The following is a 27914-nucleotide window of genomic DNA, read 5'->3' on the forward strand; positions in this document are numbered from 1 at the left end:
ATCTGTCTTAGGATGAGGGTATGATGGGGAAGAAAGGGATTGCCAAGCACAAATATGATACATTCTACAGGTAACATTTTCTGTCCTTCCTATCTATAGTTTGGCAACATTAATCCCCAGAAGTGGTCGCCACTGGAAAAAACAGAGGCTACAATGGAAATAACCAGGTAAAATATCTTCATTCATAGGATCCTGATGTTTAAGAAATAGGAATTACATTTGCAATTCAGTGTAAAAGTAATCGAATGATTAAATTAAAATTTTTAAGTTAAAACTCAGAAAAATCTAGCAAGCGTCTACCCATAAACTAGAATCAATCTCTCCCTCCTTCTCTCTCTCTCTCTCTCTCTCTCTCTCTCTCTCACACACACACACACACACACACACACACACACACACACGGCATACATGTGTAAATATAAACTGGTCTATCCCCACAAGTAACTGAACTTTTTTCAGCAATCTAATCGTTCTTATTCTCTGTTTAGAATTCTACTTCTGAATTCGCTCAAAGTCACAAAATAGAGTCAGAGCCTTTCTGGGGTTATAGATGAAGTTCTAGGAATTTAAGGCAGGACGTTTTCAAAAGCTTTTCTTTTTCTCTCTGAATCCAATCAGAGGCTAGTTCTCTACTTTCACTCACTTCATCAACTGCTCCTTTATTGTACAGGATTTGCTAGTCCTGTGCTGGGGCTCAACACAGACCTCCAGGAAATCTCACCAGGATATGAGAGGTGACAGGTGGGATGGAAACCACTTGCCAGGCCAGCTCTGTGGCGGAGAAGCTGCCTGGGGCACCACCAGCTTGCCTGTACTTCGGAAATGGCAGGCTGCAGCCCTTTGCCCTCCAACAACCCACACTGTATCTCCCTCCTGTATTATTAGTGCCTCCTGGTCTGAATTAACGCCTGCCTCCTTATTAACCGTCCCCAGACATGGTGACCGCCAGCTACTGCCCCCCCCCCCCCCCACCTAGCCTCTAACCTACCACTGTACCTGGTATTTTTCATTCATACACTGAATACCAACTTTTCGTATCACTCACACTCGCAATCTTGCTCCAACCTTCGGTACGTGGATAAGCCCTCGATGTCAAGACAACTCACATGTTTCTACCAGGCAGACAAATAAATCAGCCCCCTGCCCCTTTTTTCTTATGCTATGTTTTATCTTTCCTGCGCTCTCCACTGCAGCTCCCTGCAGCCTCAGGGCCCTGGCCTGAGCCCAATCAGTCTATCGCATTATAGACAGACAGTCAAAATCTAGCAGAGTCTCAGCCACTAGTGACACTAACAACTGTGTCAAGGACCACACAAGGCCACAATTGATCCTGCACTCTTTCACCAGATGAGCGAATCTGGAGAACAGTGAGCCCGGGCAGGTGGTTTTCCAGAGCAGATGAGCCTTCTCTGCGTGGGCCTTCATCTCCATGACAAGGCTGCATCCCAGGGACAGGGCTTCAGGTCCTCAGACGGAACCAGCAGGATCACAACGAGTGCAGAACTCAAGAGGTGTATGATCTATGATCTCCAGGTGGAGGGCAGGTGAGGAAGGACACCAGCATGTGAGAAGGGAGAGAAGCAATGGGAGACAGCGGATTGAATGGCCACAACTTAGCTGAGCTCGACGGGCACTTCCCAGCACTGCCTTCCCCCCAAGATGCCCCAGCCCCTGGGTTATCAGGACGGCCTGCTGAGACACAGAAAGGAGAAGTGCAGCGGCAGTCACATCCAGTTCACACGCAGAAGGTCAATACCGAGCTCCAGATGCAGGCACAACTCACACACACGGTCGCTGGTGTGCTGCCGCACCTTGCGGGTCCAGGGCAAGTCTGCCCATATTGCCGCAGCTCCCGCAAGATCTCTCCATCAGCTCATCTGATTACCAGGCCATGATGTGTGTAACTTGGGGTGGGGTGCCAGCTTCTCCTCCAGTCTGCAGCATCCCCAAGGTTGGAAGCTTGTCCACAGTGAAGAATCTACATGGGGTCTGCTCATCCTCCAGTGTGCCCTCACTCTCCTGCTCATCCTTCCTTCCTGCCATGCAGACTCCAGGTCTATCACCAAATATACAGAAGCAACAGCAGCCATATACATCATGCTTAACTAGTTGCTACAACTGGATGAGGTCAAATCCAGATGCTAAATCCCATATTCTGTACCATTCCCATGGCCCCATTTCCCTGATCAAACCATGACTGATACCGAATTTGGTACCAGAACTAATTCAGGAAAACAAAGCATGCTGAATGTTAACAATCAATGGACTTCCAAATTGGAATCTCTGTGAGTTCTACTTCCATTCGGCTGTAAGGTATCCTGACGGACTAAATTATGTATAAGACAAAGAACTGCACTCATTGTAGAGTCAATAATTATTCATGATTTTATTAAACAAAAGTCCCTTTAGAGAAGAGTGAGAAATTAATTCTTAGCTAACATCAGCTTAGGGGAGGGAAAAGAGGTTACTTTTTTTTTTTAATGTACATATGTTGATAATATAAAATTAACCACATAGATATTACACTTCCATAAATGCTTTTAATAATCAATTGCTATGTTGCTTTAATACTATAACGTTCTCATTAAATCAACACTGCTTAACTAAAATGGTCATGTTTAAAAGATGCTCATATCATTTTTATGATCACTCTTGAAATTTTCTGGTAAAATATATCATATAATGACTTTGATAATGTACTCTAAATAGGATGACATAAAGCTGAGCAGAAGAATGACTATAATCGAGTGTCCAGAGAATGAAAATGTGTGAGCAAGAAGTGAAAGCATGAAAGCAGATGAGGCAAGAGAGAGACAGAGGAGAAGGAAAGAGAAAATTATTTGGACACAAAAATGAGCTTCAACAGATTCTAGCCGAAATATTTAATGACATCACTGAATATCACATTTACCATGAACTGCAAGAGGAAATTGTACAGGGCACTTCTATGCTCAGCCAAAGAAAAGAAAATATACTTCGTATTTACTGTGAATTTTTTTTAAATATAAGATTGTAACTTTTTCTTGGTTGCGCCTATTTCCTCCAGTCAACGTGACACTGTCATTCAAGGCCAAACGTCGCTTCATGTGCGAACCCATCCATGGCCCACATCAACTCTCTGTTTCATGAGATATATTATAGCATTAATCACATCAAATTGTAGTAACTTATTCTGCCTGTCCCTGAGATGATGAAGACTTGAGGTCAGAATCTAAATTTAATTTGAATGTGCAGCCCCGTGTCTAGCAAATAATAAATGCTAAATATAGGTCTGCTGGATTAATCACACTGCAGGATAGGTGTGATGATTAATTTTGTTCAACCTGACTGGGCCACAGGGTGCCCACGTTAAACATGATTTCTAGTGTGTCTGTAAGGGTGTTTCTGGATGAGATCAGCGTTTGAATCGGTGAATTTAGTAAGTAGCCTGCCCTCCCCAATGTGGGTGGGTATCACCCAATCGGTTGAGGACCCAGAGAGGACCAAAAAGTGAAGGAAGAGACGAGCCAGTCCTTGCACGCTTAAGCAAGGACATCAGCCTTCAGTCTTTGGACCTGGATTTTTATACCGTTGGCTCCCCTGCTTCTCAGGTCCTTGGACTCAGACTGGAATTGTACACTGGGTTTCCAGGGTCTCCAGCTTATGGATGGCAGATCATGGGACTTCTCCGTCTCCATAATCACACGAGTCAATTCCTTATAATAAATCATATATATCATCCAGGATATATACACCTCCTGTTGGTTCTGTTTCTCTGGAGAACCCTGATTAATAGGAGAGGAGGTGTTGGCATTCTATGCATGAACCAACCACCACAGCATATCCAATGTCTTCAGGAATTTTATTTCCTCCAAGAAAAAGCCCAATGTATCTATTCCTTACCAACAGAGAGGAATAATTTGGAAGTCCTCAGTCAAACCCCAAAACCAGAAGCTGACAATATTAAGTAGGACACCCAGTACCCCCCAGGTGTGCTGCTACATCCCAACAGATCTTCAGTCAAAGGAACAAATATATACAAATACTGGCCTGAGTAGCAAATTTTTTGGAATACAATTAACATGGCTTAAAATAATAAAAATAGCCATTTTAATGGGCACTTAGTAATTGCCAAGCAATATGCAAACACATTTAACCTTCTCATTTAACCCTCACAAGAATTTTCTCCTTTAGCCTTCACAACCAGTTTGCAGAGAAGGCATGACCATCATCATTTCCACATCACAGACAGGACAATCAAGAACAGAAGCCAGGTGAATCCCTGACACAGCCACAGTGAAAAACCAGGAGGCTTGAGGACACAGCCAAGCTCTTAAACTCTATGGCATCTAACTATTACTTACTGATGGGGCGCCTGGGTGGCTCAGTCATTTAAGCGGCCAGCTTCGGCTCAGGTCATGATCTCATGGTTCCTGGGTTCGAACCCCGCATTGGGCTCTGTGCTGACAGCTTGGAGCCTGGAGCCTGCTTCGGATTCTGTGTCTCCCTCTCTCTCTGCCCCTCTCCCACTCATTGTGTGTGTCTCTCTCCCTCAAAAATAAATAAACATTAAAAAATAAAAATAAAAAATAAACGATTACTTACTAGAAACGGCAATGTTAAGGATTTTTATACCCTTCCTTTAACACTCACTGAAAAATTTTAAAGCAAATTTAGAAAAAATGAAAAAAGAAACTCCACCTTCTGTGAGAGCAAAAACAGTCAGAAACCCAGACTGACAAATAAAGCACAGATATCAAAGACTGTGAAATCTGGGAGGCTCCTGGGAGCTGACAGACACCTCCTCAGACCTCGAGCAAAACAGAGAATTTCCTAAAGGTAAAAATCACAGTTAGAAGAACGGCCTATCCAGTGAAAGTAGAGACAGTCGTACTAAAAGAGCAAATATACAGACAGCATTATTTTTTTTCCACCAAGTCCAGCTCGGTCACGAAGTGAGTCCACTTGAAATGGAAAGGCAGTCAGGAGCCTTTATCTCAAGAGTCCTTTACTGTACGATGGAAACAGGGACGACTCTGGAAATGACAGCTTTATTTAAAGAGTATATGAAATAACAAAGTCAAGTCAAAGATCTGGACTCCTCTGGCTCATACCCAAACTATTGGTGACCTTGCCCATGACACTACCTGCAACAGTAGCAAATACTGGCCCCATTCAAAGATGGGTAATGACCACAGGCCACAAGGGAACTGTGCATAAAAGCAGCAAATGTCAAAAGCAAAAGAGAAATATAAGTAAAAAGCCAGTGAAGGACAAACATCAACAGGAGGAATTACCCAAGGAAACAGATGAAGAATTTGGACAAATAACACTCCATGAAATTAAAAAAAAAAAAAAAATGTTCAAGAAGAAGTACAAGGGTTAGAATGATAAAATACAACTAAAACAGATGAAAATCAGCTGATAGCTATAAAATGCTAAGAGATACTATAGAGATGCTGTTTAAAAAGCCACCTCGGGAACTAAACATTAATGAAGAATTTGAACGCATTATAAGAAGAAAGGATCCTGGGAAAACACAGTAAGTGAAATCAAAAATTAAAGATGAAGAGGTGCCTAGGAGGCTCAGTCAATTGAACATCTCACTCTTGATTTTGGCTCAGGTCATGGTCTCGGGGATCGCACCCCACATCAGGCTCTGCACTGACTGTGCGGAGTCTGCTTGGGGTTCTCTCTCTCCCTCTCTCTTTCTGCCCCTCCCTGCCTCTCTCTCTCTCTCAAAATAAATAAATAAACTATAATATCTATCTATCTATCTATACATATATACACACACACACACACACATATATATATTTTTTAATATAAAGTTAAAGATGAAAACTACAGATATGAAAAACCAAGGAGAAACATTTTATGTATTTTCAGGATTACTAAAGAGGAGAACAAAACAAAAATAAAATATATTTTAAATATAATTTAAAAATCTGAAGATATAAAAAGAGACTGTTTCTCAGAGTTTAATGGCAGGATCCAGGAAAAACCGACACAGAAACATAAAAGCTAAGACAAAATCGATGAAGTTACTGAACTTTCCAGCAAACTAAAAATAGTCCATAGACGTCTGAACAAAACCAAAACAAGAACAAGTAAGATGTCAGTTTGCTCCAGTCTTCACGGTGACACCAAATGCCAGATAGAAATGTTTCCATATTTCTGAGAAAAATAAGAATTAAGACTAAATGGCTTTGATAATTATGGTTCATAATCCCTAATAATAAAGAAATAAATGGTAATAACCTTAATCTTAAAAGGGTGACAAGAGGAGAGAAAAAGGGTGTAGAAAGTAATGTCATCAATTCTCCCATTTTTTTCCTAGCAAAAAGTCAAACGATGCTATTTAAAGTTAAATTCAGTCATTTAAAAAAAAAAAAAAAAAAACCCAGAACTGAAAGGGGTTTTATCCCAACTTTTTTGTTAATTGAAGCACAGCTGACATACATATTAGCTTCAGGTGTACAACATATTGATCAGACAATTCCATTCTATTCATTACTCAGTGCTCACCATGATAAGCATAGTTAACACCTGTCGCTATGTAATGTTATTACAATATTATTGTCTATATTCCCTGTACTGTACTTTTCATCTCCATGACTTACTTATAACTGGAAGTTTGTACCTCTTAATCCCCGTCATCTATTTCACTCATCCCCCCCTCAACCACCTTTCCTCCAGCAAGCACCAGTTTGTTCTCTATATTTAAGAGTCTAGAGGTGCCTGGGTGGCTCAGCTGATTAAGCTTCTGACTCTTGATTTCAGCTCAGGTCATGATCCCAGGGCATGGAATCAAGTCCTGTATGAGCACAGAGCCTACTTAAGATTCTCTCTCCCTCTGCCCCTAATCCTTCCCCTGCTTGTGCAAGCGTGTGTGCGCTCTCTCAATAAAATTTTTTTTAAAAAGTTCATCAAGTGATAGCATCACATTGGTGAAAGGACACTATTTTGAAATTAATAAGTTCCTTCAGTTTAGGTTCAGTTTCTATGGTGCAGTCACTCTGGAAAATAGTGTGGAAGTTCCTCAAAAAAATTAAAAATAGTTCTACGCTATGACCCAGCAATAGCACTGCTAGGAATTTACCCAAGGGATACAGGAGTGCTGACGCATAGGGGCACTTGTACCCCAATGTTTATAGTAGCCAAATTTCAACAATAGCCGAATTTCAACAATAGCCAAAACAAAGTAGCCACTTTCAACAATAGTCAAATTGTGGAAAGAGCCTTAATGTCCATCAACTGACAAATGGATAAAGAAGATGTGGTTTATATATACAATGGAATACTACTTGGCAATGAGAAAGAATGAAATCTGGCCATTTGTAGCAACGTGGATGGAACTGTAGAGTGTTATGTTAAGTGAAATAAATCAGGCAGAGAAAGACAAATATCATGTTTTCACTCTTATGTGAATCTTGAGAAACTTAATAGAGGACCAGAGGGGAGCAGAAGGGGAAAAAAAAAAAGTTAGAGAGGGAAGGAGGCAAACCATAAGAGACTCTTGAATACTGAGAACAAACTGAGGGTTGATGGGGGGTGGGGGGAGAGGGGAAAGTGGGTGATGGCCATCAAGGGCATTTATTGGGATGAGCACTGGGTGTTGTATGGAAACCAATTTGACAATAAATTATATATATGTATATATACACACATATATATGTGTGTATATATATATATACACAATAAATAAAATAAATTCAGTTTCTATTTCTTCTACTATATTGGAAGCAGACTGAAAAAATAACTCATTAGAAAAGCCAAGAATAAATACCATATTTTTTGTAAAACCATCTCTTGTATTTACTTTTACTGGTATATATGCACACAGAGAAGTAAATAATGTTCGCCATATGTTAAAAGGTATGAGGCAAGGAGGTGATGGGGCTCTGCCTGCTTTAATGTTTTAAACATGAGCAATGCATCATCTTTTCAAATCATAAAGCCATTATTCTACTTCAATAATTGCATGATATTTCTCCCATCCTTGTATATCATTCATTTTGTTCTCATTTCCCAGATAAGAGAAATTAAACATGCAAAGGTGAAAGGATTTGATGAAACAGTGACCCAATTCAGGATGATATTTTAATAAATATGTGATATACCTAATAGTTTTGATCATTATCAAATCTACTGATTTGGCTCAATAAGAGGAAGAACTTGTAATTATATATGTCTGGAAATAGATTAACTGCTTCATACAGTAGGAAATTCCAAAGTGTGCTCAATGTGAGGTTGAAGTAACCAACCAACTCTTCTAGAAGGTGATCACACATCAGTCACACATTAAGAGTTAGTGAGCTTTGAGGGCACTTCAGTTCTGAAAATGTTTGCCTTTGTGGTGTGATGTCATACAACAAAGCTGTGAACCTCTGTCTTCTGCTACAGAAATTATAGTATCAGTATCACACTCACATTTACAACTCTATCCTTTAAATCATTTTCACGAATATGTCATACTTAGGTACCCCCCATAACAACTCTTGACCTAGGACACGTGTTCTTAGTTCCAGAATGCAGTTGAGAAAATTAAAATTCAGAAAGACGTCACTGGTCCATGATCATACACACAGATCACTGCAGAGCCAAGACTTGTTTTTCTTTGTTTTGTTTATTTTATTCCACATTTATTGCCCAGGCAGCCACTCTACATACAAGTAGAGGAGCCCAGTGCTGACCACATGTTTACATTTACATTACCTGGAGCTTTCTGAGCAACTATGCCTACTTAGTTCAACAGGGAATAAAGACTAGGTTGCTGCTATCTCTTCTATCCTGTGTGAGGAAAGAGCCTCGGAACGTCACAGAAAAGAAATTTAAAACAACCACGCTACATACGCCCATCACTATGTTATAAACTTCTTTTTTTGTAGGAAATTAAAGCTTTCTCAGAAAAGCTTGCTATTGTCCTCACAGTTTCCAAATATAAGAAGTAAAAGTCATCCACTACAAATGCTGGATGGTTTAAGCAGCTGTTCATCAGAGGTAGGCACAGAGCAAAAGTTTTACTGTGAACTCTGATGAGCTGGGCTAACGTATATGCATGCGTGTTTTGGACACCTGCTCTACACCAGCAGCTGAGAAGCACTTGGTAAACATATTGAAGCGGCTGGCAAACAAATGGAGCAGTGCCAGGTTTGTGGAGATGGGTCCACAAACAAGCCACCTCATTCACAAGGACAGCAACTGCTGAAATACATTCAAGAGCACATATACCATATTTTATGCCAAAATACTGGTGAGCAGGAAATAATGGAGGATGAGATCTTTTCTGAATTTATGTGAAGTTTAATAATGACAGATGGTAAGGGGACAAAATCAAGTGCAATGGAACTGAATAAAAGAACTAAAAACTGAGTAAAGGAAAAAACTTCATGCAAATATATCTATTTTCTAAGGAAAGAGAAGATCTTCATCTGTTCCTGGAAATAAAACTCTCGGTGTGGCCACAAAAGGAATTCTACAAATGCTATTTAGGCATTTAAATATTAGAACCTAGGCAGAAAGGCACAACGTGATATTCTGTGGCTCTTGGCAAGATTTTATCACCACTGGCAAACCAGAAATGTACTATATAGTTTTAAGAGCCACATTCAAATCTCTTTTCAATTATTAGACAGTGGCGATGTTTCTTCCACTGCTGACATTTTAAAACTTCCTCTTGATAGTGACCTTGTCAATACACCTAAAGTATATAAAAATTTTCAAACTCTGCAATTTTCTCCCAGAATCAGACTTTGTTAAAACTAACAGCATCCGATTTAAGCAGGCTTAAAAAGAAGCACCAATGTATTCTCCGTTCTAAGGCATCTGTAACTGAAAATACAGATCAAAAATATGAAAAACAGTAATAAGAAAAAAATAATCCTTGGGGCACCTGGGTGGCTTAGTAGGCAAGTGTCTGTCTGGCTCTTGATTTCAGCCCAGGTCATGATCTCACAGTTTTGTGAGTTTGAGCCCCGCATAGGCTCTGCACTGACAGCTCAGAGGCTGCTTGAGATTCTCCCTCTTTCTCTGCCCCTCCCTCGCTTGCATTCTGTCTCTCTCAAAATAAATAAATAAACTTAAAAAAAAAAAGAATTCTTTGTGACAAACACATTAAGTGAAATACTCATTGCTCCCTCCCCTATACAGACTTTTGAATAAGACTTTTATAAGCTAAGAGGCACAATCATTTAGAATGAATCACATAAGTTATAGTCAATCAAGATGATATTTTCAGAGTTTATCCTCAGGGTAAGTAGCAACACAATGATTCTCTTTGCCATCATCTTTAGTTGTCATAAAATTAGTTACAGAACAATGACACTGTCAAAATGTATAAACTCACAAAGTTAATACTGATCCATTCAAACATAAAAATTTAATAACCATCAAATGAAAACATAAAGTGATAGGATATCAACATCATATAAAAGGGATAAATACATCTGGCATGATAATGAGTGAAGAAGGTTTCCATGTTTACATAGGGATGAGACAGGACAATTTAAATTTACTACCTCTGTCCCACTGGTCTTAAGGAGCACATAATATTAACTTTACAAATGGAATTATCAATGGTGTGCTGGTGTTAGCTGATGACCAGCTCAAGAGTACCAATTGTTAGGGGCGCCTGGGTGGCTCAGTTGGTCAGGCAGCTGACTTCAGCTCAGGGCATGAATCTCACGGTCTGTGAGTTTGAGCCCCTTGTCGGGCTCTGTGCTGACAGCTCAGCCTGGAGCCTGCTTTGGATTCTGTGTCTCTCTCTCTCTCTGCTCCTCCCCTGCTTGTGCTCTCTCTCTCTCTGTCTCTCAAAAATAAATAAATGTTAAGAAAACATTTTTTGGGGCGCCTGGGTGGCTCAGTCGGTTAAGCGTCCGACTTTGGCTCAGGTCACGATCTCATGGTTCGTGAGTTCGAGCCCCATGTCGGGCTCTGTGCTGACCGCTCAGAGCCTGGAGCCTGCTTCAAATTCTGTGTCTCCCTCTCTCTCTGCCCCTTCCCTGCTCATGCTGTGTCTCTCTCTGTCTCAAAAAATAAAATAAACATTAAAAAAAAAAAAAAAAAAAGAAAACATTTTTTAAAAAAAGAGTACCAATTGTTAAATTTTAAGGATCCTTGCAGGCTGGTTATTAAATCATTGAAACCAGCCACAATGGGAATTGACAAGCACTACAGATTGGACCTCCACACCCCACCACCCAGAGCCCCTTTAACAGAACCTCACTGATCCACAAAGAAATAAATACACAGTACGATTAATTCTCACAAAGTAAATTCTCCCATGTAGGCAATACTAGGGTCAAGAAAAAGAACATCACCATAAAACCAGAAGTCTCCCTTGTATCATCCGTGAATCAATACTCCCTCTAGGTGTCTGCAAATCTTCCAGATACAAATACTAGAAAGGAGCAATTTTAGCAACGACGAGGGAAGAAGGGAACATTAAACGAAACATAGAACCTGGAAAATCATTTGGAAGCAACTGTGAGGGTAGGCTGGCAGAAAAAGACATGGCATGATGTACACAGACTTGACAAGAGCAGGAGCCATGGAGAAAGGAAAATATGAAACTGCAGGTGTTGTGCAGCTATCCAAGGGTTATGAGACACGTTTCTGTGTACCAAACCTGTTCAGTATAAAAACCTTATGAAATGGAGATCATTGAACATACTGTACTTTTCTTTGTATCACCTATGATTTTTATATTATAACTAGCATGAAGTCTGAGAAAAGCTCAAATAAATGCCACACAAAAAGTGATGGCCAGCAGCTGATTACTGCTGAAATTCACAAGATTTTTTCTTTCCCCTCTAGTTTAGTGTGGCACCTGTCTGTAAGGAACCAAAGTGAGAAGACTTTCCTAATCATCCCCCTCCTCTGAGCAAAGCTGACGGGCTGGCAGGGGGACAACATCTGACAGCAATCAATACTATGCCACATGGTGCTGGTATCAGGATTACGCTCGTAGGAACCAATGTATGTTACAGAGACTCTGGCTTCTTTGGTTTTTCTCTGTCCCAGTGAGGAGTTGTATTCAGTGGTCCTCCGTTTCTTAATATTCATCAACAAGCTGACTCTCTCATTCCAGCTTAAGTCCTAGAAACTGATGACAGCCACACTTGCACAAAAGAGGGTTGCCTCCTTACAAAGGTCTTAATATTTAAGGGTTTAAAAATTAAAAATTACACTTTACAGACAGATGTACGGATCAGAGTATTGACCTCTGTCTCCTACACAGACGCAGAAGTGCTCTAATGAGAATCACTGCCCCAAAGTAATGTGCAACAGAAGATTTTCACCAGTTAGAAAATGTGACCAACCAACCTTTATTGTTTTCCTCTTCATATGGGTATTCATTCATCCATTTGTCTCCAGAGTCACATTGATCCTGCAAGAACACAGAAACAAATCATGAGAGTCAGTTCCACATGTTGAGGACATCCTTCCACTGGGGGTGAAACACTTATTCCGCAATTCTTTACACTCTTGATTAGTGAATGACATCATGAAACCATAAGTGAAGAATATTTTTGTCTTTAGTTGTCTTCTGCTTCCTCTTTACCAGCCATGTAAAGGGCAAAGTGGAGAGACGAGGGGATAGGAGCGGGACCTCCAACTATGACAGCTGCTGGGCACAAGATAATGAAGATCTGGATAAAGATAAGAAAGGAAGGGAAGAAAAAGAAAGGGAGGTAACAGAGACAGAAAGGTGAGGAGAAAATGGCAGGAATTGGTTTAAAAGCAAATTTAATATATGAAAGAAGTCACAAATACTCCCCACTGGAGTACTTTGCTCCCTTATTCTTAGCAATCAAGAGATTTCAAAGTAATGCTGTTTTCCAGAGGAAATGATCTTTTTTTTTTTTTCCTCTTTACAGTTGGTATAAATATGCAGCATAATTAATATGAATACTTTCTGGTGCCTTCATGTTGGTTAATACCCAAGTAACTTTTTAAAAACTGATCTGATACATGCTGCTTCTTTTTTTTTTTTTTTTTTTTTTTATTTATTTTTGGGACAGAGAGAGACAGAGCATGAACGGGGGAGGGGCAGAGAGAGAGAGACACAGAATCGGAAACAGGCTCCAGGCTCCGAGCCATCAGCCCAGAGCCTGACGCGGGGCTCGAACTCACGGACCGCGAGATCGTGACCTGGCTGAAGTCGGACTTGCTTAACCGACTGCGCCACCCAGGCGCCCCACATGCTGCTTCTTAAAAGCTCCCATACCCCCAGGATCATGTGGATCTCACCTAATACAATTCAGTATTGCTGGATTAGAAGGTTCTGATTACAATAAACCGTTTGCGCCACTTGGATGTATCTTGAAAGTCCTATTTATTTTCACTCAGCATTATGTAACGTGCTTCAGAATTTCCATTTCATGAGGCAAATTTTCACTGGCATTCCGTTAAGCCAGCTTAGTAGGCATAGTTGACTTTTTTTTTTCTTCATTCGGAATTATACTCAAGAGGGGCCACGCCTTCCTGTTCTTACCTGCACCCATTCCGTGCCGGTGTGTAATCAGTGTAGCCCTGGGCCAAGCTTCCTTTGCATGTGATTCCGTACATTTGAACAGAAAAGGGGTTCACTCACTCATAGGGCCTTAAATGAAATGTAGCACAACTCTATGGGCTTGGTCTGTAAGGGGACTGGCCTTTAATTTTACTCCAGTTTTAAATCAATCAATCAATCAATTTCTCTCCCCCCATCCGCTCTCTTCCTCCCCACTTCTGTGTGTGCTTATATTTATATTTATATTTATATAAAAAGATATGTCTCACGTCTCAAAATGCATCTTCTCATATATACTACAGCTTTTACTACTAGAAATGCTACTAAAAAGCAATAAAAATGCAATATTTTAACATTACAGTGTCAAACTAGAAAAATTCTCTTGAAATTCAGAGTGTCTAATTCTTCTATCTTACATTATGAAATCATAATATGGTATCCCTGGAAAGAATTAAAAAGTCATCCATAGCACCATGTTCTTATCAAACACGTCTTGTTCTTTCTAGTCTTCAAAACAGATCTAACTCAATCAGTCCCTACTTAGCAGAAAGTATCAGGTACGTCAAAAACTGGCTTCAATCTTACATTCCAGTTTTGTAATTTGTTTTCCCATACTTTGATATATACTCTGGCTATTTTCACATGATACCCACCTTACTAATGATCAATCCAAAATTCGTAATACTCCACTGTAGGGATAACTTACTCCCTAGTGTTTGTCTAATAATTTATGATTCCGTACTACTACGGATAACACTTAAACATCCTCCTGCGTAAATCTTGCATATGCTGGGGCCTCCGCAAGACTGGATGTTGCCTTTAAGCCACTAGAAAGGACGCCCTCTCTGGGCAGACACAGAAGGACTCTGGGACACGGACAGGCTTTCTTCAGCAGGGAGGGCCTGGCAAGGACAGCCCAGGGTAGGTTGTCACCAGCACTCACCCCTCAGCCAGGCACCCTCAGCCTACACTCCTGTGCATGGCTGCTCTAGTCTGCACCTTTCATTACTGCCTTAGAATATACTTCTACAAGTATAATTACTGGATCAAAATAATAGAAACTGTCCCCCCCCAATTTTCAAACTATCTTTTTTAAAGTAGACTATACCAATTTACATTCCCAACAGAAGAAGCAGCACATGCTAGCATAGCACCATTCCCATCTTTATTTCCTGAAACACAGCACGCTCCCTGGCACGTTCCAGGGAATCGGTAAACGCCTGTCAAGTGAGCAAGTGAGGGTAATAATGACTCATGGAAGAAAAATAAAGTAAACCCCTCTATAAATCATGTGGATTTTTCTTAGCCAAGTAACTAGGGCCTTCATTATATAATTTGTATTTTTAGTTAACATTAATCTGGTGACTTAAAGAAACAGTAAATTACGTGAACTACACATAACACACTATCCCACATTTTGACAGCATTTTCGGATTTACAAAGTAGCCCAGTGATGTAATTTGTACTAAAGGCAGTTCTGTGACTTGAGTACGTGGACTATTTTCAGATCCATTTGACAATGACGATCAGAGATTAATTTTGCACCCAAGGTAACTAGCTAGATAATGTCAGGGTCCTTACAAAACTCCTTATTTCCACATCTCAGCAGGCCTCTTTGTGGTTTATCTTTGCAACCCCCTACAACTTACACGTAGACCTACATTTGAAATGTGAGGAGATCCCGGTAGAATGCTAAGCTTAGTTTTCTGTTTAATCCAAGCTCCTCAAAGAGTGCGCAAGCTCATCTCTTGCACTGTAGCTCCCACCTCACACCCCTATAGTCACCTCTGTCATCCACTGGCCATTTGACCTGAAACAATTCATCCAACCTCTCTGAGCCCCCATTCCCTTCTCTGCAGAAGCAATGCTAACCATAAAGCCTGTTCTATCTACCCCATCTACCTCAACTGAAGCAATGTCTGTACAGCCATCTGTGTTGTCATCCATGTAAGAAATACCGCTCTTCAATCAATGGCCCAGATATTGAACAAGAAAACAACAGGATTTCCCAAAATTGAGACCACGAAATAGACAGATGACTCTCTCTTTTACTCATGCTCAGGCGCCTTTGGGTTGTTCTCCAAACCCCTTCAAAATCAAGCCATGATATAAAATGGGGAAATGGCACATTTCCAACAACAGTTAATATCTCATCAATTTCCCAACTAAAAGATCACTTTAACTCTGCCAAATAGGTTTGTAAATATATCCAGTAAGTCTTCTCAAAGCACAGAAGTTTTTAAAGGCCACTGTCCTCATCAAAAATTCATCACACATGGTTTCGGTCCTTAACTTTCCTAGCTTCAAAAATGATTCTCCATTGTCGGGTGAAGAAGCAGAAAAGAGCTGGTGACTTACTTCAATACCAAAAAAAAAAAAAAAAAAAAAAAAAAAGAGAAAGAAGAAAAGACACAGAATATTACATTTTGGAAAAAAAGTTTAGATTTACTTTTAAAAACAAATACTGCTGCCTATAGTATTAGTAAATATTCATCTATGAATGGTGAGTCTGGAGAAATTGTAGCAAAAGAGAATGATTTTCTAAATTGTTACTTTCTAACTCTTGTTTTCTCCCCTAAAATTTCCTAAAAGGAATTCTAAGCTTCCTTTGTAACTCAAAGGAAGGACCCTGGACAACAGAAACGGCCAGAATGAAAGTGGATGTGACCCAACTTAATGAAAAAGGAGTTACACTTCAGAATAATGACCTCCGGGTACAGGCATTATATTACCCAGTAGTAACAGGCCGCTAGCTCTTCATCACATCTTAAATGATCTATTAGGTTCTCAATCTTAAAAGGTTAGTGTTTAATACATTCTAAATACTTCAGGACCCATAAGTACACTTGTTGCTAGTTCCTCTGAAAATCCCTTTACGTATCTTTAAGTAGAGACAGAGAAACAAGTTTCGAAGGTGTTTATGGACGCCTGACTTGTCAGGGTATTTCACTTTCTGCCCCAAGGTAATTTAGTTGCTCTGTTTCAAGCAAATTGAATTCTGGTAATGGTACTGCGATCCCATCTGGAATTCTGTCTTCTAGATTCAGTTTTACAAATCACTGCTTCATTAGCTGTGATCTTGTGTTTTCAAGGGCTGATTAAAAAAAAAAAAAAAAAAAGTCAAGTAATAAGGTTTATATACATATTCACGTAACTTTTAAAGCCGATTAGGGAACCCGACAGGCAGGCTTGGTGCATTTAAGTTGAAGGTATTACGTAACCGATCCATCCTGGCCTTCCTGTGCATCAAGGTTTTTGATATATAAGTTGCCTTTTTTCATTTAAAGTTATTTCTGTTTTATCTGCTGCAGTGAGTTATCTTGGGAACTAAAAATATTTGAAGGTTAATCTAAATATTTCTGGAGATAAATGCAAATCTAAGTGCTACGTTTTCATAGCTATTTTGACTTAAAATGAAAAGAGATGCTGAAGACACAAAGCAGGGAGCTTGTTGCTAGGTGACAGGTGACATCTACCGTATCTTCTGAACTTGTACAACATGAGACATCTTACTGCTGAGAAAAGACACACAGATTTCTGTGGCACAAACATCATTTTCTATATGGAAGCAAACTCGTGTTCAGATATTCTTTAACATAGGCTGTAAGGAGTCAGCAATTTATGTCTATATGCATATCCAATTTTAGAGATGCCTCTCAGCACAAATAGGAAAACAGTTCTTTATTTTCCACTTGGGGTATATGGTTTTACCTTCTAAATAACATCTACATAGGAAATACATATAATTTTCATGATTTGTAATTAAAGAGTGATCGTTATTTTTTGTACCTCACTTTATGCATTTTCAAACTTTTTTTTTTTTAATTTTTTTTTCAACGTTTATTTATTTTTGGGACAGAGAGAGACAGAGCATGAACAGGGGAGGGGCAGAGAGAGAGGGAGACACAGAATCGGAAACAGGCTCCAGGCTCTGAGCCATCAGCCCAGAGCCTGACGCGGGGCTCGAACTCACGGACCGCGAGATCGTGACCTGGCTGAAGTCGGACGCTTAACCGACTGCGCCACCCAGGCGCCCCTGCATTTTCAAACTTTTAATAGAAATCACCTCAACTAGGATAGGTGGAGTCCACAGAGAAAGCATTATTTCTATAATAAGTAATCCAATTTCCATTAAGTTTATTAATGGAAAATTAAGAGCAGCATAGCAAAGACCTGATGAATTAAAAAAGAAAACACAAAAAACTTCAATGTAGATTATTTCCTGGGTATATTTTACAATTACACACCTACTTTCTACAGTTACCTCCCTTCCCTGAGCACAAAGTTCCACCCCTGTTCATTGACTCATCAGGCAATTCAAGTGATGATATGCAGACATCAAGAACTCTTCTATACCCAGAATTTCAGGATCTCACAAGAATAAACGGCATGCTCTACTCCATCTGAGAAAGGTTGTGTGCTGCCATGGAAAGGATCCAAACACGAACCCAGACAGAATCAACACCAGCGCTAGCACTTGGCAAAAATGTGCCTTAGGGCAAGCTGTTTAACTTTCATATGCCCCTGTTCCTCATTTGTTCAAGTTATATCATAAAATCTCCTTTTTTAGGGGACAGGGGCTACCAACATTGAAAACAAGAATGGATACAATGTATACACCAGAAAATCTGGCACAAGCTAGTTACTCAACAGATGTCCATACCATCCCTATCCCTTATACTTACAGTCAAGCACCCAATGGTCAAGAACAATGAACAATGGTCAAGGAACAATGACCTACTGGAATCCAAGTTACACTTCCTCGATACCACTGTCAACCACAGTTGTGCGTTTTCTACAGGAAGGTCCTGGGAATACACACGAGACAGAATCTCCACACTAGGCTCTCACAATACAGTGTCTCCAATTCATCAATTAAGAGAATTCAGTGATGTAACTGCTAATAGAAATAGGAGAAAGGGCATCTGAGGTCCTTAATAACCTAAATTCAATAATAATCCCTATGGAATTCTATTAGTTACATAGAAATCAACTGAAAATTCTCCGCTTTTAAAATTGTTCTTCTCTGTTTCCAGCTTTATGTTTCTCTGATTATGCTTCCCGCCCAAGAATGTTTCACTATCAACAAGAACAGACAATACAGAAAGAGCAAACTTTAAGAATTAAGGTCCCACTTGGAGGAAGGTATGCCTCAAAGCTTGAGCAATCATTTAAGAACAGAGTTCACTGAATAAACAGCCCATTTTCAGAAGGAAGAGGTAAAGCAAAAAGCACACTGACGTGGAAATTACTCTTTTAATCTGTTTTCGGCTTCCACTACACCGCATCATTCTATGCAGAGAACAAATAAACCTTTAAAAGAAAGTAACCATAGCAAATGAATTAAGCATTTCTTTTACATATATTGTGCTCAATAGAATGGTTTGAAAAGTAATTTGTGCTATGCTCATATTCAAGCGTAATTGTCATTTTATCGGGACTGCACAGTCAAAAATCTGATTTGTATTGTAAAGGACTGACAAGATGATTAAATTTTGTCTTCATATGTCTAATTTACGTGATTTAGACTGCAACGCAAATATGAGCATGTGCAATTTGTACTTGCACATCAAACCACGACAGAGAACACGCCACTCTGCCAAAAGTAACTTGGCCACACACATTTGCATTCCCATACGAAGAACACGGACAACCTTCTCTTAATCCTTTCTCTCAGGATCCTTTCTATCATGCTAAACATACTAAAATCCCCGGAGTTTTTAAGGGGCTGGTGGGAGAAATGAAATAATAGGGTGCCAGTTCACTTCCCAACATTTTATGGAAGTATAATGTGGTTGTGTGATGTATACATAAAAAAGCAAGCTGACAATTTTGAAAACAAATGAAAAGAAAATCATGATAAACACATATTTGGTACCAATTAATAATGCATAATTCACACAAGCCTAAGAATTTCTCTACTATTTCACTTCAGTGGGTGTTGTCTGACCACAACAAGGCATATATATTATGGGGTCATTACAAATTTTAGACACTAAGGATCTCTGACAGAGGCGAGAAAAATAAGTTGCCTTATTCAGTATGCAGTATACATATTTGGCTTTCCTATTAATTATTGCCTTCTATGTTTAACTTGCCAATACTAAGCAAGATAAATTCCATTCAAATGCATAGTAAACAGTTTGCTTAGGGAGTACATTTATTTTCTAGTCCATCACAACAATAGTTGATTAAAATATGTTGCTCTTATCCAGTTTTGAATTAATTCATGTGAAATAAAACAAATATTTATTAAATTGTGGGGAAAACATTCCATCAAACTGTAAAACCTGAATAGAAAAACAAATGGCACACATTTAATTACAGTTGACATTTAAATGAAATTTGCAATCTCAAAATATTTAACAATAATTAGAAAATATCAGACTTGAGATATTTTTAGGGTGCTTTTATGTGTAATCTCTCCAAATATCTGAACCCAGAGGAATTTAAGATATGCAGATTTTAAAACAGGATGTGAAAGACGGATCAAAGAACTAAATAGATCTGTGCTACTGACATTTTGATACAGTGATACAGAAACACGAGGATTTATTTGGTATTTTTAATGAATGTCTTACAGGTCTTGCCGTGTGCCTTACTGAACAAGAGTTCTATCCAGCTGAACTCATCAATCCAGTTTGTGCATTCAGACATCACAATCATTACCCTACATAGCTCATAATCCGGTCCACCACAGATAGCTAGCTATCATAATAAATACATTATCAATTAGTATTTCTCAATGATGACCAAATTAGTAAACCGTCAAATGGACTGCATAACCATATGCTTCTCTCATGACTAAATAATAACAGAAAATCAAAATACTATTTGTAGAGAATGACACGATATATTAGGTTGATCGCTGTTTACAAGGTTCAAAGACTCCTTTAAAACCTGAAAAATACTGAAACTGGAAATCAACACAAATCTAATCCAAGTAATTGCTAGCAGATGATGAAGGTCCACTGACTTTTAATAGTAATTTCTATTACTGTATATATATATATAGTATATATACGTACAACGTATACTGTATATATATATATATGTACAACATACATATACCATATATATAAATATAATTCCGTTATTAATTCATCCACAAATTGCCTGTATGCCACAGTACCTGATTTAGAGGAGCTCACAGAAAACAAAGGTGTGACAAATATAAGTAAAATAATTATAACAATGATAGCTACCAGCCACTGAATATTTACCATATGTTTAACACTGACTAGGTGCTTTTATTATTTAATAAATTCATGTATAAAGCATATGACCTAGGGTTTAATTCCCATGTTTTACAATAAAAATAACTGTGATCAAAGTCCATACTCTCTAACCTGTATCAAGTCACCTCCTGAGGAACCCCACAGCAGCTTTGAGGAAAGAACGACGTATCCTGGGAAGTTGAGGGAGCCCACTGAGACTTCACAGAGGATAAAACAAAGTTGAGTCTTGAAAAGTGGGAAAGCAGAGACATACCAGGGAAAGGGGAGGTACTGGGAATTAGTACATTTCAATCTGAGTTTCGGGACACTCCTATGGGGGAACATCCTAGAAACTGGCGTATCTACACGAGCCAGCCCAGGCTACCTAAAGAGGGGCTCTAATATGGAAAAGAAGCCTGTCATTTGGAAAGATTTACTTCAAGTAAATAATAAAAACAATCCTGCAAGTGTGACTTCTTGTGTCTCAGGGAGGCTGTCTTACAGTGTAAAGGGAATTATATGATGTATGCTAAATCAGGAACACTAAAGCGATTTCAAGAACGTAATGCTACAAAAAATGACTCTAAAAGATTTTTCTCATGAACTTTGTTATGTTCTGTGATTGAAGGTATTTCTAAACATCTCCAACACTCATAAATAAAACATTTCAAAATATTTATTCAATTATGAATCCATGAAAATATGCCCACAGAGAGTAAACACACGTGTGTGTGCATGTGTACAGACACACACAGAGCCAAGCACTAGTTAAAAACTCTGACTGGAGAAATATTCCTGAAGTGGATGGAAGTTACATAGTTTATCTTTTTAAAAAAAAACACTCCAGAAAATTTAAATGATTTTGAAAAATAATGGTGTAGCAGCCAAGGAGTATCAAAAGCATTTTGAAAAATACTCTCGAAACAAAAGTTGGCCACGTGCAGCCTTAAAACCTATTTGGAGACATACATAAAACTAAAACACTAAAATCAGGATTAGCCCTATAAGTAAATAATATATGGATTAACCTCCATTCTAATTTTTAAGAAATGTTCACAAGTGAAACAACTATCAAATAATTATCATGAGTATGCAGGTTCCCTGCTCACCTGTATTTCCCCAATATGCATGGAGAATGTATTTAATTTAAATACAGTATCATTCAAAAAAACATCTGGGGCACCCAGGTGGCTCAGTCGGTTAAGCTTCTGACTTCAGTTCAGGTCATGATCTCATGGTACATGAGTTCGAGCTCTACATCGGGCTCTGCACTGAGAGTGTAGAGCCTGCTTAGGATTCTCTCCCTATCTCCCTCTGCCCCTCCCCCACTTGCATATGCACACGCTCTCTCCCCCTCTCTTGCTCTCTCTCTCTCTCAAAATAAATAAATGAAACTTTAAAAAATCCTCTGATTTTTTAAAAGACAGTCCTTTAAATACTCTAACTTTACTCCCAAAGGTGGCTAACTACATCTTGGGAAATACAATGAGGGAAAGCTGCTGGCCAAAGAACTGAATTCAAATTGTTCTCTGAGTACAATGGTATTATTTCTCAGTAGTAGAGGAAGAGAAGGAGGAGGAGGTGGAGGAGAAAGAATGGTTATAGCATCAGCAAACACACTGATTTCCACATGCTAGGAACTGTTCTAACTTCTAACTACTCTATTTGTATATTCCTCACACCCTTGTGAGGTAGGTGGTATTATTGTCCTCATTTCACAGATGTGGTAACACACAAGCTAAGTAATCTGCTTACTAAGCAGCAGATTCAGGATTTTAAAATAAGCAGTTAAGATTTGGTCTTCATAATTTTAAATATTATGCTATGATGGTTCTTATAAACTTGGTATTATCCTGCATGCAATGGCATCTCTGTTTGTGGAAAATAAATAAGCAAGCCAACTGAAACAAGATAGTTTTGCTATTTTCCTCTTAAACAGATTAAAATGAGTATTTCTGAATTAAAAGCACAATCTCAAAGCCTTTTCCAATCAAAGAAAGGGAAAATATATTCCAAATCTGATTGTCATTTTAAATCTTGCCCAATATGCCAATAAAGCCAATGTTTTCAAAGGTTTTTCGCCTAATTAAAAAATAACACGTTCATTAACTCATCTAAGTTTTTGGAGATTTTAAGATTTTAGAATTTTTGTACACTCTTCTACATGAAACCGAAGATTATTGAATGGAATGAAAATCCTTTCTTCCTCTTCCTCACCAGAGATACCTAAATATATACAAAGATACAAAAGAAACTTAACTTTTCACATCAGAAATAACCTGTGTTTTTGATAATGTATCCAATGTAAAATAGCCCCCTCTGACAATGCATTTCAAAGAAGTATTTCTGACCTGTGTCGGAGTCTGCTACCTCAAACAGCTATTAAAATACTTAATTTGAAAGATTAATTTATCCTAATCTTGGCTAAATATGTTTCCATCAGCTCAAGGTCCTTAAATGCAACTAAACACATTAGTTTCTTTTCTGATTCTGAAGATATTAAACATAACCTAATACTGAACAATCTCAATAAATTAACCAAATAACAAAAAGCTTATGCTCATACATAAAGCTAAGCAGAAATAAATCATGCTTTTCAACAGTTCATTTTCTAAAATACCATTAATATAACAAATAAATTTTATATTAATATATAATATAAAGTCCCTACATAATCATATGTACTGTTATTAATTCCCTCATTTATATAATAAATATTCTTTTCAATCACTAGCGATTCAGAAATGAAAAAGCCCTCACATATCATATATGTTAAAACTAAAAAAAAAGGCTGGAGGCGGCCTGCTGCTATTTGAGAAACCACGGAGCCTGCTAAAAAAGCACTGGTAAATCTGGGGAACGGGAGATACCAGGTGTTGTGGTTTGACACCTACTTCATATCTGCAAAAGCTCATGATATGGAGGATGAAAATAATTAATTTTGTTCGTGAGAACCAAGGAAATGACAACTTGCTAGTAATCAAGAATAGGGTTAAAATGAAGTACACACACAAATCTGTAGTTCAACTTTAATTTGCAAACAGCATTCAACCGGCACTCACCTAAACGAACACAAGGGTCACACAAGAGACCTTTCTGGATGCCAATCTTTGTCTGAAACATACTCATTTCCTTCAACTTGAAGGTTGCTGATTGCTTACTTCCATAATAGCATTTCTTTGATTTTCACTCATAACTCTCCAGTTTCAATATGCTTCAACTTTCAGGTTCACAAAATGCTTTATGACACACAGAGGATAGTTATCTTCCAAAATTCTCCCTGGTTTTAAGATGATGTGCTTTCCTTTGTTTGATCTCTGAGGAAGTTCCAACGACCAGAGACTCAATTATTATTCCCAAATGAATATCTCTAAACCTAATTTCCCACCAAAATGTGACTCTTTTTTCCACATAGGTATCACTGAATAATCTAACAAACACTTAGGTTCTTAGGATTTTTATCCAGATATTCTTATCATGTCTGGAATGGTGAGAGACACTAGAGATTTGCAGCCAAAATAGCTCCCTTACGCACAATTGGTTTACCATCTTAACCACAGGCAGAAAGCCTCACTTACTAGCACCCAATATGGAAGTCATTATTCTTTCTCCCCTTCAAATCCTTTTCCCAGTTTCTCATTGCAGTTTGTGAAACCATTAACATCCAGACCCTAGGACCTTGTTTATGAATCAATTTTAAGTTTCTTTTCTAACCAACATATAACAACAATCCTGCTTATTTTTTTCCGAAACCAGAATCTTCCAGTTGACTTCTGTAATTTTCCTTCACCACCTCAGCTCCCTTAGGCCCTCATTTAACAAATCTGGATTATTGTCAATCTATGTTGTCTCTAGCCTCTGCTCTTTCCAGTGCACATTACAAAACAGACGAATATTTACAATATTTCATCACGTTACTCCTGGTCTCAAGAATTTGTTATTTATAATTGCAATGTCTAAATTTCTGTTGATGACCGTGACCCTTCAAGAGAAGCTGAGGTTTCTTCTCCTTCCTCTAGGAGGAGTTTCATCACTCCCTCCAGGCAAATTCCTTCAGCAGGCTCACCTCTTCACATAAACACAAAAAAGCATTTGATAAAATGAACACACGGTAATCATTGTTTAACAATCAACCTTAGACTGTAGAAAAAGAAGAAAACTGCATTAACTTGAAGAGTATCTATTTTTTTTAATGTTTATTTATTTTTTGAGGGGGAAGAGAGAGAAAGAGAGGAAGAGAGAACAAGCAGGGGAGGGCCAGAGGATCTAAAGCAGGCTCTGTGCTGACAGCAGAGAGCTTGACGCAGGGCCTGAACCCAAGAACCATGATCTCACCTGAGATCATGACCTGAGCCAAAGTCGACACCCAACTGAAGGAGCCACCCAGGTGCTTGAAGAGTATCTATTTTAAAACCTACCACAAACATCACCTTTAATGGTGAAATGTTAAAGTTTTCCCCCACTGAAATCAGAAAAAGGGTATTTGTTACCACTATGTCAATACAACTTATGTTGTAGGTTTCAGCCAGTATCATAAAGAATAAATAATTTTTAATACAGATAATGAAAGGAAAAAGTGAAACTGTCATTATTCACAGGATAATTATTCACAGAAAGACTGTACTAACAGAAAATCCAAAGAATCTACAATCACAAAATTAAAATTAACACATGAATTTATTAGCAAAGTCAATACACAAAAATCAATACACCAGAAAATAAAACCCTATAATTATAAATTTAAAAGCCAACAAAATTTCTTAAAGAATTGAACAACTAAAAATATGAAAGACCTTGAAAACATCTACCTTGAAAAAACAAAACATTATTGAGAGACATTAAAGAAGTCCTAAACACATGGAGGGTTAAACCATGTTCATGGGAGGGAAAATTCAGTATTAAAATGTAAATTCTCCTTCAACTGATCTGTAGATTCAATAAAAATTGAATCTACTATTTGTGTGTATATTCATGTGTGTGTGTGTGTGTGTGTGTGTGCGCGCGCGTGCAGTAGAAACAGATTCCAAATTTTACTTTTTTTAATGTTTATATATTTATTAAGAGAGAGAGATCGAGCACGGGGGAGGAGCAGAGAGACAGGGAGAGAGAGAATCCCAAGCAGTCTCCACGTTTTCAGCACAGAGCCCCATGCAGGACTCAATCCCACAAACCGTGAGATAATGACCTGAGCCAAAATCAAGAGTCGGTCACTTAACTGGTGGCCCCAGATTCCAAATTTTAAGTCAACATGGAAAGAAATAAGAATAGCCTTGGTGATCTTAAAGAAAAAGGACAAAGTTGGGGAACTTATATTCTCATATGTCGACTTATAATAAAGTTCTAACAATTAAAATATTTTCGAAATATATAGGCCTAGATAAACTGATCAGTAAGGTCACACATCACCGAAAATTTAATTGAGATAAAGGTGGTACTGTCCTGCAACTAGGAAAAGATGCCTTTGTCAATAAATGGTACTCAGTCAACAGAATGCCATGCTGGGAAAAAATGTGAATTTTGACCTCTATCTCACAACATACACAAAAATCTATTCCAGGTAAATGCAGATATAAATATGAAAGGTAAAATAATAAAGTTTCTAGAAACAAAAGTAGAGAAGAAAATCATAATCTTGTGAGGGGCAGATATTCCTCAAACAGGATACCCAAAGCACTAATCATAAATTATAGACTAATAAAATGGACAATATTAAAATCGAGAACTTCTCTTCATCAAAATACATTATAGAAAGAATGGAAAGGCAACATGCACAGAGAAGATATTTGTAATACATATATCTGACAAAATATCCAGAATATATAAAGAATTTCTACAGATCAATAAAAAATTACAGAAAACTCAATAGAAAGATAAGCAAACAATTTGAAACGGGACTCTATGAAAATGGCCAATAAACACATGAAAATATTCTCAACCTCTTTGGTCATCATGCAAATGTAAACTCAATCACAATGAAATACCACTGCAAACACATCAGAAAGCCTAAAATTAACAAAACTGACAGCACCAAGTTCTAGTGATGATGTGAAAGAACTAAAACTCTCATATACTGTTGATATTAAGGGTAAAATACATACCTAACTAGAAAGCCATCAGTTTTTCTAAAGCTGAATATTTACATATCTAATTACCCAGTAATTCCACTACCTATCCCTCGGTACATACCCAACATAATTAAGTATATACATTCACAAAGTACATTTATGAGAAGATCACAGCTGACCTATGTGTAATAGCCAAAACTATATAAAACCCAAATGCCCACCAACAACAGAATGAATAAATTGTGGCATATTCAAATAATGACATATTACATAGCAAGGAGAAGTAATGAATATGAAAAATAAAATTCGTAACACAATATGGGATAAAATTAATCCACTTAAAAACCAGTTACGATGGGGCAAGTATGATTCCATTCACATAAGATTCAAAAAAGGCAAAACTAATTGATGGTGGTTGCATGTGGAGGGTAGTAAGAGATACAAGGGAGACTTCAAGGTTGGTAATGGTTGGTAGTAGGTATATCAGTGTGTCCAACTACGAAAATTTACAGAGGCACACCCTATGACTTACATAATTTTTGTGCATATTTTATTTCATAAAAGCTAACTTAAAATTTTTTTCCTACATGAGAAAAGTTGATCATACCAATGTGTAATTTTAAGTCAGATTATCCAAGTTATTGAGTGCTGTCCAGTGTATGCACAGTCATTCCCAAGTGAGCTGTCACTTACGGACCAATTATCAAGTGGGAAGCTACATGAGGCATTCTTGGCCACAGGGAGGCAAGCAATTAGAAACACACCTGATACTCCAACTCTCTCGAATAACCTTGACACCTAGCAGCAGTTTTTAATGCAAGCAAATTATATGATGTGTTTTGTTTGGAGTTTCTGCTGTTCATAGCAATATGCTGAATTCTTGTAACTGACCACTCAACATTTATGTCAAATTAGATGGAGGGGTCCCTAGGTGGATTAGCTGTTGGGTGTCTGACTTCGGCTCAGGTCATGATCTCACAGTTTGTGAGTTCCAGCCCTGCATCGGGCTCCATGCTGTCAGTACAGACCCCACTTCAGATCCTTTGTACCCCTCTCTCTCTCTCTGCCCATCACCCGCTCTCAAAAATAAACATTTTTTTTAAAAACTTAGATGGAGAAAACAATCCAATCCTTCTT

General features: G+C 38.3%; 1 protein-coding gene across 2 annotated transcripts in view; it reads right to left on the reverse strand.

The window, feature by feature from the left end:
- Nucleotides 1–27914, reverse strand: part of KLF12 (Kruppel like factor 12) — a 432669-nt gene that overhangs the window by 279712 nt on the left and 125043 nt on the right. For both annotated transcript variants that reach the window (XM_032592010.1, XM_030311978.1), the window contains one exon: nucleotides 12307–12370. In XM_032592010.1, coding sequence (XP_032447901.1) covers nucleotides 12307–12339 — 33 coding nt within the window. In that variant the 5' untranslated portion in view covers nucleotides 12340–12370. The remainder of the gene's footprint in view (nucleotides 1–12306; nucleotides 12371–27914) is intronic.

This window comes from Lynx canadensis, chromosome A1, assembly GCF_007474595.2.
Source record: "Lynx canadensis isolate LIC74 chromosome A1, mLynCan4.pri.v2, whole genome shotgun sequence".
Taxonomy (NCBI): Eukaryota; Metazoa; Chordata; class Mammalia; order Carnivora; family Felidae; genus Lynx; species Lynx canadensis.